The following is an 11,068-nucleotide window of genomic DNA, read 5'->3' on the forward strand; positions in this document are numbered from 1 at the left end:
TAGCATGACAGGCAGAGCGTCCGTGGGTGGCCTCCATAGCTGCAACATGATAGAGTTCATGGATGGCCTTCTTGGCTGTAACCGAATAGACTGAGAGCTCAGAGGTGGCCTTCTTGACCGTGACAGGGCAGACTGTGAGTTGAGAGACAGCCTTTTTAGCCGAGACAGGACTGGCAAAGGGTTAACGTGTGACCACTGTGGTCAAAACAGGACAGGCAGGAAACTTACAGATTGGCACCTACACAGGATTGAGCTGTCCACTGGACCGGACTCATGGACTGGAGCAGGCTCTGGACCGGACTCATGGACTGGAGCAGGCTCTGGACCGGACTCATGGACCAGAGAGCAGTGTGTAGTCCTGTTCTGCCTTTTTGGGGTGTTAGTTGCTCTTCGGGGTTGTTCACAGAACTCTAACACGTGGTTAGCTTTTTTTTTCTTTTTTTTTTTTTTCTCGCGTGAGGGGGTTTGCCAGATTATTCATTAAATATAATGAATAATTGTGTGTCTAATTGGTCCAAATGCTACATAACTCTTTTCCTTAATACAAAAACACACACTGACCACAGGCTTAAAGTATCAAAATTCTGAAAATAAAAATTCTATTTTCTATACAATAAAAGCTTATGGTGAGGTACTCTAACCCCCCCATAAATAAACAAAACAAAACAAAACAAAACAAACAATAAAACAAAACAAACAAACTAAAAAAAAACATATGCACCATTAAAGTTCCATAACAAGTCCATGCAGCTTTGTTTTACACTACTGTATATTATGGATGAACACTATATAAGTCCTCTAAAGCCATGTGGCAGCTTTGTGTGAGGAACCGATCGAAATGTACAACCAATCTAGCATAAACTGCAATTATATAATCTGAGACTAATTTAAAAGATTCTAAAATATTTCTTAGGGCAAAATCTTGGTCTTGGATGGCTGAGCGTGACAATCTCATGGGCGGCTGGTTAATTGCCTTTCTGATTAATCTTAGTTATACATTTTATAGGCCATCTAATTACGAACCAAGCATAACAATTAATTACATATGTGTATGAAAGATCACAATGAAAAAAAAGAGTGAGAAAAGCACAGCTGAAAATGTTTTAGACTAGCTTAAAGAGATAGCTCACCCAAAAATACTAATTCTGTCATCATTTGTTCATCCTCCTGTCGTTCCAAACCTGACTTTCTTTTTTCTGTGTAAATGAAAGAAGATGCTGATGAAGAAAAAGTCTCAGTCCCAACGTTGTCTGGACCCCAAAGGTTTTTTTTTTTTTTATATCTACTTTTGTGTTCCACAGAGGAAATAAAGCCATTCAGATTCGGAACAACGTTATCATTATTTATCATTCTCTTCATGTTATGACTGTACTATCAAAGTTTCAGTGCATGACTTTTGCACTCACACACTAACTCAGGACACTTTCGTTTCTTTTCTTTTCTTCTTTTCATTTCCAGGCACAATCAACTTTATTGCCAACATTAGCACAGGGGGATTTTGAAAATTTCAAAACAGATGTGGACAAAACTTTAAAGTTTAAATGAGGGGAGAAGTCTGCCTTTGATTTTAGAAAATAAATAACTTTGTTTCCCACATGAGTCATATGGAGGTTAAACAATATGGATGAGCAAATAATGACACAAATATACTTAAGTGTGAACTGAAAGTTTTCAAACACAGTAATTGCAGGGAACTTAAAATTAAATAAAAATGTATTAAAGTTGAATTCTAAATCTGATGAAGTACTGTACATATGTATGTAATTTACTTCTGTTGTCTTTAAAAAATACTGCCAAATGTATGGCAAGCATTTGTGGTACCCTAAACTGCAATATTGAAAAGTGTATGCCATGTATTTAAATATATTTGCAATTACATATTTGTATTGATGATGTTACAATTAAGCACAAAATATATTAACCTTAAATGTAATTTTGAATAACACAGTTCAGTTATATACTTTTCAATATATCTGCCTTGGTATGTATATCAGTCCCCATATATAATTGTGATATATGGTACTACTTAAAAGCAAGACAAAAGATTGTTAAATGTAATGATTAAAAATTTACTACAAAGTGAATCTTTTCATTTGACATTATTACAAGGTGCACATTTGCAGTGCATTTAATTGTAAGAAACATTCATGAAAGTTTACTCTCTTTAAGTGACCTTTAATTTCATTAATATAATATTATCTGCAAGCACAGTTTTTTTTTTTTAAATATGCTTTTAAGATGAATGAAGTACATAACAAGTGCACATTCAGTACAATTAAGTGCACTTATTGTCCACAAGGGTTTAATTTTTGCATGAATTCGTCCTTTAAACATCAAATGATTTTAGATCACTTGTACTGTCTCGTCAAGTGTGGAATTGGAAATTAATAGCATCCTTGAACAAAGGTGTAATTCTTAAGTGAAATGCATTATGTTTTAACAAATAAGGTTTTCGCCCGCACAGAAAGATTAAATGGATGCGATGACAGGTTTAGAACTAGAGTATTTGAATCGCAGGCATTTGGCGTGAAATGGAGAAACCCGACTCAGTGATTTATCTCACCTCAGCAAGTTTAGGCATCGCCTGTCACACCTCAAGCTGATACTTTGGCATTAGAAAGATACAGAGATAAGAATCCCCTAAATCAATCACAAAGAGCTTAAGCAAGAACAAACACATGCTCAATGGCATTGAACCAACAGGAGAAATGTATTTTCTTAGGAAGGCTGAGGCAATGAAAGGCAAACTTGTTTTACTATCAAGCTTTTCTCATTAGCCAATTAAAATCTAATTTTTGGTAATCTAAAATAACCTATACTAAAATAATAATAATAATTTTTATTTAATTTTAAATAAAAAAAAAACTTATTAGTTGATATTAGATGCTAGATTAGTGTCAACTTCAGATGAACACACAAAAGAAAAAGACATGACAATTTAAATCCACAATTGCAACACTTTATTATAAAAAATGCTTTAAATGTATAAAGCACATACTGCCCTCTTACCCACTCAATCTCACACACACACACACACACACACACACACACACACACACACACACACACACACACACACACACACACACACACCTGTAGGCTATACTGGTTACAGGTTATAATGAACTAGAACATGAAAAAAAGAAAAATACATATACATACAGTATACAAAGATAATTATGAAGCATGTAGACAAAGAGAGCAATCATTCACAGTTCGTACATTCAAATTGTTTTAATACAATGAACAGAAGCAGACCATACAATACAGTTCATTATGAACCTCTGTATGAAGATAATAATTCATAGGTGAAGAAAATACGAATCAGCAGGATTGATAGTGGTATAAACTACATATTGTTACATTAGTATGTTGGTAATATAAACATTTTTATTTGGACTGCAGTGGCGTGATCAAAGCTGCCTCTGAAACTTGTACACTACATAGTGTCTGCTTTTTTCTTATTCAATTTCTGTATCACTTTGTTTACCCAGGTTTGATTTGGTTCGGCACAGATTGTCTTTGAATTCTTCATCGTGAAGCTGTTTGGAGACCAGAAAAGAAAATACATAATTCTACAACCGTGGCTGTTAATCTGCTGTATAATTGCTGTATGGGACAACCATGTGTTACTGGTACAATTCCAGCTTTCCATGTAATTGTGTTGAAGTGTTACATGTTGTACTCACACAACAGCAGGAATGTTACATCCTCCATCTGATTCCTGAATTCTGTAACTCTCGACTTGTTTCCCGATGTTCCCGATGTTCTTCTTCTTTACAACTGCATACGTCAAACAGCAGTTTTCATAGGAACTCATGGGACCTGAAAATAAATCAAAATTATATTTAGTCATCCATCTTCCTATCTACACTGAAAAAAAGAAAGAAAAAAATGTGTAGAACACATTGACTTAAACGTAAAACTTTTAAGTAGACAGACTAAAATAGTATTTTCTTCTTCTTCTTCTTCTTCTTTTTTTTTACAGTGTATCTTTTTACGTCATAAAAAGTGGTAACTTGCAATTGTTAGCTTTTTTTTTTTTACATGATTTAACCCATAGAAATTAGTTTGATGGTATAAATTTGAGTATTTAAGGTGATCAGTGATGTTAAAATATTTTTGGCTTGAATAAAACCAGTTAAGTTAGATGCTACCATTTTAAGTTATATATTTTTCAGTGTATATATGTATGCACACTTCATAGTTCTACATATATCATTAAAAGATTATGTTTTACTTAAATCCCATTAAACCCTTGTATTTAATAAAAAAATATGCTGAAATGTTTTAAAAACGGTCTAAAATCTATAACGTTTAGATTAAACATTAGGTTAAACATTTGCAGAAATGTGCAAAATTACAATGTTATCTTTAAAGAAATTATATATTTAATTTTACATTATTAATATCCCATTATTAATGCATAATAAAAGCCATCTCACTTAATTAACTAAATTCTTACCTGGTGCCACACTGGGATACATGCAAGTCAGCAGCAGGAATAAAAACAGGATTTGAAACTTCATGGCTGAATGCGGTGTTTCCATAAAAGCTGCAAGAAATGACAAGTTAGTGCACTTTTGATTTTATTATGTGCATCCACTAACCAAAAACATGTGGCTCTAAAGTGCTGAATAATGGCTATAGACTGCATGTCTCATCTTTACCTCAGAGATTCTCTGAAGAATGATGTCTTCTTTACAGCGACAGCTGGTCTTATCTCCTCCTCTGTTTCGTTAACACTTTTTATAGCAACAAAACCTGAGACTTTGTCACGCCCCGTCACATTTTGCCTAGATTTTACATTCTGTTGCATTAGAAGATGTTAATAAACATAGATCCCATCGAATGAATTTGTTGTTTTGACAAATAACAATTGACTTAAGAGTTCCCGCATTATAAACATGAACAGGATGCCTCATGCGATATCTCTAATATCTCAAACCTCTATATTTGGTCAGCAGAGAGATGTTTCAGCATGGGGAAGGAGCCACTGGGAGTCTGGAGTACAGCCCCCATGTCTCGCCCCTGCTTAGCATTGCACAATACAACATCTTTGCCAAATCCTTTCCCTCCATAAACATCTGCTTTAGGACTTTTTTATGGCCTGTGTGCCAATAAAAACATATGAAATGCAATATTGTGCAACAAGATTCCCCTAAACTGATCACACATTTAAAAATGTACAGCGGTGCATGTTGTGCATTTACAGTATTTCACTGAATTTCCTCCACTCTAACAAATATCTAAACTCTGATGTCCATTTACTGTCTCGGTTCATCTCAGTCTTGACCTGACCCGAATCTGACCTAAGCTGCAGCATTTTGGCAGCGTCTTTTGGAAGAGATGTACATGTCTTTGCTTTTGTGACAGTGATCTTTGCAGGTCTTTGTCAGCAGGACTGACAACAATTCATTGTGTGCCAGCAGTTCTGCCTCATATAGGGGAATTCCATTTTAATAAACAGCATTTAACCAGGAGAACATCCTCTTCTGGTGCATTTTACTTTTTACAGACACTTCCAGGTGGTCGTATGACCTTTAGACCAAGAATTCTGAAAAAAGAAAAAAAAAAAAAAAACAACCAGTGTTTTAGTTCGACTTCTTGACCAAGTCTTAAGGGCAGTAAAGGGAGGGTCAGATTTTTTTTTTTTAATCCATTTCTAGCTTTCAAAGATCATTAGAAAACACTTCAGTCTCCAACATTTTATGTTTCCCTTCAAAACTGATGGCTGGAATGTTAATTAGTCTCATATGGAGAACTGTTTTCTTGGTTCACTTCATCTTTTTGTAAACTTTTCTTTGTTGTTGTCTTGTCACAAGAATGTTCTCTCAATGTTTCTTGAATTCTGCAGAAGTAGAGCTTTGATCATACTACACTGCAAAAAGGACATATGCATATTTTATTTCTCCATGACATGTCATTAGTCAATTTATAATAAAGTCATGTTTCTAAGCTGTTACAGATGGTCTTGAGTACATATGTCTCTTATTTCTGAGGCCTACAGTAGAATTTATAAGAACTGAAACATCTTACTCCACTTTCCCCAATAACTGTCAACATTCCATATTCTATTTGCATTGCTTAGAGCTGAAGTAATGCAGAGGCTTTATATTCTTACATTAATGCATTTAAAGGCACAATCATATGTTTTTGCTTTTGGACTTTCCTGTGCATGACAAACTCTTCAAAAATCAAATGAAATACAAGTGTAAAATGCATAAACAAGATAACATTATTATTATTGTTATATAACAAGAATCCTATAAACCAGGGGTCTAGTCTCGCGTAGCTAATGGCAGCTTTCATTGGCCAAGGCCCGCTCATGAGGCCATTTGATTGACATGTCAAACAACCAATCACAGTTCGTTTCGTACATCGTCACGTTTCGAGGCGTGGAAATGTTGCCACAATAACTGACCAGTGTGTAAAACTCTATTTTAAAAATTCTATGCCGCAAACTTTAAATGTTTCACATGCTTTTGAAAATCCAGCATTTAGTTGATCCTGATAAGTGCTCGTCATCACAGTTGTAAACACTACGGCTTTCTTCTTTCGTGAGGGGTGCCACGGTATCTTTGTTTCCAGGTGGAACGTTAAAGAACGCGTCACACACGTCTCACGGAAATCCTGTAGAATTCAACCAATCCGATGACGACTTCGACATTCCTGAAGGGTTTCTACTTTTGTGTCCCATATGCAACAGACATTCAGCCAACGGTCTGTGGGTGTGACATCTGAGGCTGAGACTAGGGGTCTCCACCCTTTTTTTTTCGAGAGCTAGTTTTTAAATATTAAAAAGGTTGAGTAATGTATCAATCCAAACGGTTATACACAGTATTGTTAAATGTGCTGGAAATGTTTTAAAAGTACTGATACACACACTGAAATCATTTCACCAAGTTTATGTCGAAAACCAGCTAATAAAATTAGCAGCACTATGCACTTTTTAAACATTGAAATAAAAACATTAAAAAAGAGGGCCAGATTTTTTTCTTTTTTGTACTACATGTTCAAATATAGTATAAAAAAAAAGGTCAAAAGTTTTTTTTTTTTTTTTTTTTTTTTTAAAGTGAAAGTGACATGACATACAGCCAAGTATGGTGACCCATACTCAGAATTTGTGATCTGCGTTTAACCCATCCAAAGTGCACACACACACACTGTGAACACACACCCGGAGCAGTGGGCAGACATTTATGCTGCGGCCCCCACCAATAAGTCACTTATGGTCATCAAGCCAGCATTTACTTGATCAATATAATTTAAAATATAATTTATTCATGTTATGCCAGAGCTGAATTTTAAGCATCATTGCTCCAGTCTTCAGTGTCATGTGTTCCTTCAGAAATCATTCTTATATGCTGATTTATTATCAGTGTTGGAAACCATTGTGCTGCTTAATTTTTTTTTTTAAACTGTGATACTTTTTTTCAGGATTCTTTGATGAATAAAAAGTAAAAAGAAAAAAAAGAACAGCATTTATTTAAAATATAGCTTTTGGAACCATAAACACTATGGTTCAAAAGCTTGAGATCAGTATTTATTTGTTTTTATTTATTTATTTTTTTTGAAAAAAAAAAAAAGGTTTTATTTAGCAAGAATTTGTTAAATTGATAAAAAATGAGTAAAGATTTATATTGTTAGAAAACATCTTTATTTTAAATAAACACTGTTCTTTTTAACTTTTTATCAATGAACCTCAAAAACTTAAGCAGCATATTAGAATGATTTCTGAAGGATCATGTGGCACTTAAGACTGGAGTAAAGATGCTGAAATTGTAGCCATTTTTTATTATTTTTTTATTTTTTTGGAGGATGTAAAAATCTGGACGTCATCAGATTTTCTTAATCTAAATGAAAAGAAAAATGAAATCTTATTCTTTGGTCCCCCTAGTGGCATTCCCACAAAGTTTGTTAATGATCCCCATGCCACATTTCAAGCCAAAACTCTTGTTAAAAATATTTTTGTTTGACATTAAGCTCAAACTTGACAAACAAGTGAACTCAGTGGTTAGATCCTCTTTTTTTTCCATCTTTTTGAAAGAGGAATTCATGTTTTTATATCATCATGGTTAGACTACTGTAACTCACTTTATTGTGGAATGAACACTACTTCCTTGGCCCATCTCCGGTTGGTCCAAAATGCATGAGCAAGACTTTTATTGGGCCTCTGTAAATCCACTCACATTACACCTGTGTTAACATCATTGCATTGGCTGCCTGTACGGTTTAGAGTAGAGTTCAAAAGTCTTAAGTCCCTTAACCCTAAAAAGGGCAAACCCATAAAGAGACATCAGAAAATTACTTTTCTGCTATTTTCCATCTCATTGGGACTCAGATAATAACATTTCATGATTTTTTTTTCAAAACTTCACTCTTATATTTGATTTTAATGTTTGTATCCCACAGGGTACTTCACCACTTTTAGGTTTAACCACTTAGCCCCCTCATATCTATCTGAACTTCTATCTCCACATAACCCTTCTTGAGCTCTTTGATCTGGTAGTCATAGATTGCTCAATGTTTCCAGAGCCAGTCTTAAATGAAGAGGTGAATGTGCGTTTGCTGTCTTGGTTCTTGAACTCTAGAACAGGTTACCAGTTCATATTAGATTTGCTCCTACAATACAGATTTTTAAATCTTTGCTTAAAACTCATTATTTTCCCATTGCTTTTAATGTCCCTTGATAAATAATTTTTGTATTTGACTTCTGTTGGTGTTCTGATTTTCTTTTGATATCTTGTTGATTAATTTTCTCTGATTTTATCTGTGATATCATTTTTCTATTGTTTTGCTTGTATTGTAGCTTTTATAAGCTATCAAAAATACACAGAGTCAAGATTGCTGCTTCAGACCAGAATAGTCGTATATTTATTCTTTTTTTTTTTTTTTTTTAACACTTTCTGCATCTTAACTGCGCATCAACAAAACACTCTAACTCTTAAAGGGGACGTGTCAAATATGCATGTGTGTGTCAGTGATGTGTGAATTATGTATCAGTGATGTGTGGGTTGCTTGCTCCTACACAGGCCCCCCCAGAATTCAACCACACTGGCAACAGTAGCTTGCTTGGGGCTTGAACTTGTCTCCCTGAACGTGTGGAGTAACTTGAGTCTGCAGCATGTTGAACCTCTTTAACAGTCTGAGATTCCGCCCTGGGGTCCATCCCTTTGATGGTGGCTGGGCGACCCCTTCTAGGAGCCAGCGTGGGAACCATCAGCTGACCTATTTCTCCATCTGCTGGTTTAAGTCGATCAACAATAACTCGTTCTCGGCAGCCTCCAATTTAGACTCCAGCCTCCAGAACTCGAAACGGGCCATCGTACGGGGGCCGCAAAGAATGTTGGTGAATGTAAAAAGTGAAAGTGAAAGTCGTGACATTTGCCAAGTATGGTAACCCATACTCGGAATTGATGCTCTGCATTTAACCCATCCAAGTGCACACACACAGCAGTGAACACACACCTGGAGCAGTGGGCAGCTATATATCCAGTGCCCGGGGAGCAAATGGGGGTTCAGTGCCTTGCTCAAGGGCACTTCAGCCAAGGGTATTGAGGGTGGAAGAGAGCGTAATGATGGATGAAAACAAACTCAGCCGCAGAGAGATCTTTGGCCATCCAAGCTACTGTCAGTCCATGCTGAGAAGTAGGGACAGGTTTGAAAGTATTGATTCTGTCCAAGAGGGCAGAGCGTTCAGCAAATGGACTCCAGGGCCTTGTGCTGTCTGGGATGAAATCTCCAGGGACCCGCAGAGCCTGACCGTACACCAACTCTGCTGAGGAAGTTTGTAGATCCTCCTTGGGAACCGTTCGCAGGCCCAGGAGGACCCAGGGTAGCCGCTCACTCCATCTGTCATCCGTCAGACTGGCCCTAAGTGCACTTTTGAGAGAGCGATGAAAGTGTTGACACAGCCTATTGGCCTGTGGGTGAAAAGCCGTAGAATGGTAAAGCTGTACACCTAGGATCCGAGCCACATCTGCACACAACTCAGATGTAAATTGAGGGCCGCGGACAGAAGACATGTCCGATGGTGTGCCGAAACGCGCAACCCAAGTGTCGCTGAAAGCCAGTGCCACATCCGCCATTGTCGTTGAGGCCAATGGTGCTGCTTGTACCTGGTGGTTTGATCCATCACAGTCAGAAGGTGAGTAAACTCCCGAGAGGGTGGCAGTTGACCAACCAGGTCAGTGTTAACAAGGTCAAAGCGTCGTTCTGGTACCTCAAAAGTTTCCAGTGGCGCTTTGATGTGTCTCTGCACTTTAGCCCACTGACATGCCACACATGTTGAAACCCAGCTCTGCACACCCTTTTTCAATCCTTGCCACACAATCTTTAACGAGACTAGTTTCTGTGAAGCTTTCCACCCAGGGTGTGACAAACCGTGGAACACGTCGAACATGGCTCTCCCCCACTGCACAGGTATCACTGGACGAGGGTGGCCTCTGGAGACATCACACATCAGTGTAACTCCTGCCTCCATGAAGCGGACGTCAGCTATTTTCATTTGTCCTGTAAGCCTGCACATCGGGACCAGATTGCTGGTCAGCTGCTAACTGGACAAAGTCTATACTTAAGTGTACTGCCTGCAAAGTGGCCCTGGAAAGGCAGTCTGCCACGATGTTGCTTTTTCCGTCAATGTGCTTGATATCTGTTGTGAACTCGGATATAAAAGCCAGGTGGTGTTGTTTTCATGATGACCAGGGCTCAGAAACTTTGGAGATAGCATAAACCAAGGGTTTATGATCCACAAACGCTGTGAAAACACGTCCCTCCAAAAAGAAACAAAAGTGTCTTACTGCCAGGTAAAGCGCAAGCAACTCTCTGTCAAAAGTGCTGTACCTCTGCTCATTTGGGCGGAGCTGCTGACTGAAAAATGCAAGGGGTTGCCAAACACCATCTACCTGCAGATAGGCCTACATTTTCCACAAAATCTTTAAGATGAGTTTACAAAATAAGTTTTCATAAACCTTAACCTCAAAGAAAATGAAAATGAAGAGATCGAAGCGATGTGTTGGATCTGGACACGCACAAGCTTTTTTTGGACGCTCCTAAAGTTAATGAG

General features: G+C 37.2%; 1 protein-coding gene across 1 annotated transcript; it reads right to left on the minus strand.

Moving 5' to 3' along the window:
• Positions 1–2,943: 2,943 nt before the first annotated feature.
• Positions 2,944–4,945, minus strand: LOC109065207 (C-C motif chemokine 19-like). The gene is made up of 4 exons (XM_019082208.2): positions 4,671–4,945; positions 4,466–4,555; positions 3,690–3,825; positions 2,944–3,542 (listed from the first exon to the last, which is right to left on the minus strand). The coding sequence occupies exons 2-4, from the start codon at positions 4,548–4,550 to the stop codon at positions 3,440–3,442; spliced, it is 324 nt and encodes a 107-aa protein (XP_018937753.2). The 5' UTR covers positions 4,551–4,555; positions 4,671–4,945; the 3' UTR covers positions 2,944–3,439.
• Positions 4,946–11,068: the final 6,123 nt, after the last annotated feature.

The sequence above is a fragment of the Cyprinus carpio genome, chromosome A11, assembly GCF_018340385.1.
Source record: "Cyprinus carpio isolate SPL01 chromosome A11, ASM1834038v1, whole genome shotgun sequence".
Taxonomy (NCBI): domain Eukaryota; kingdom Metazoa; phylum Chordata; class Actinopteri; order Cypriniformes; family Cyprinidae; genus Cyprinus; species Cyprinus carpio.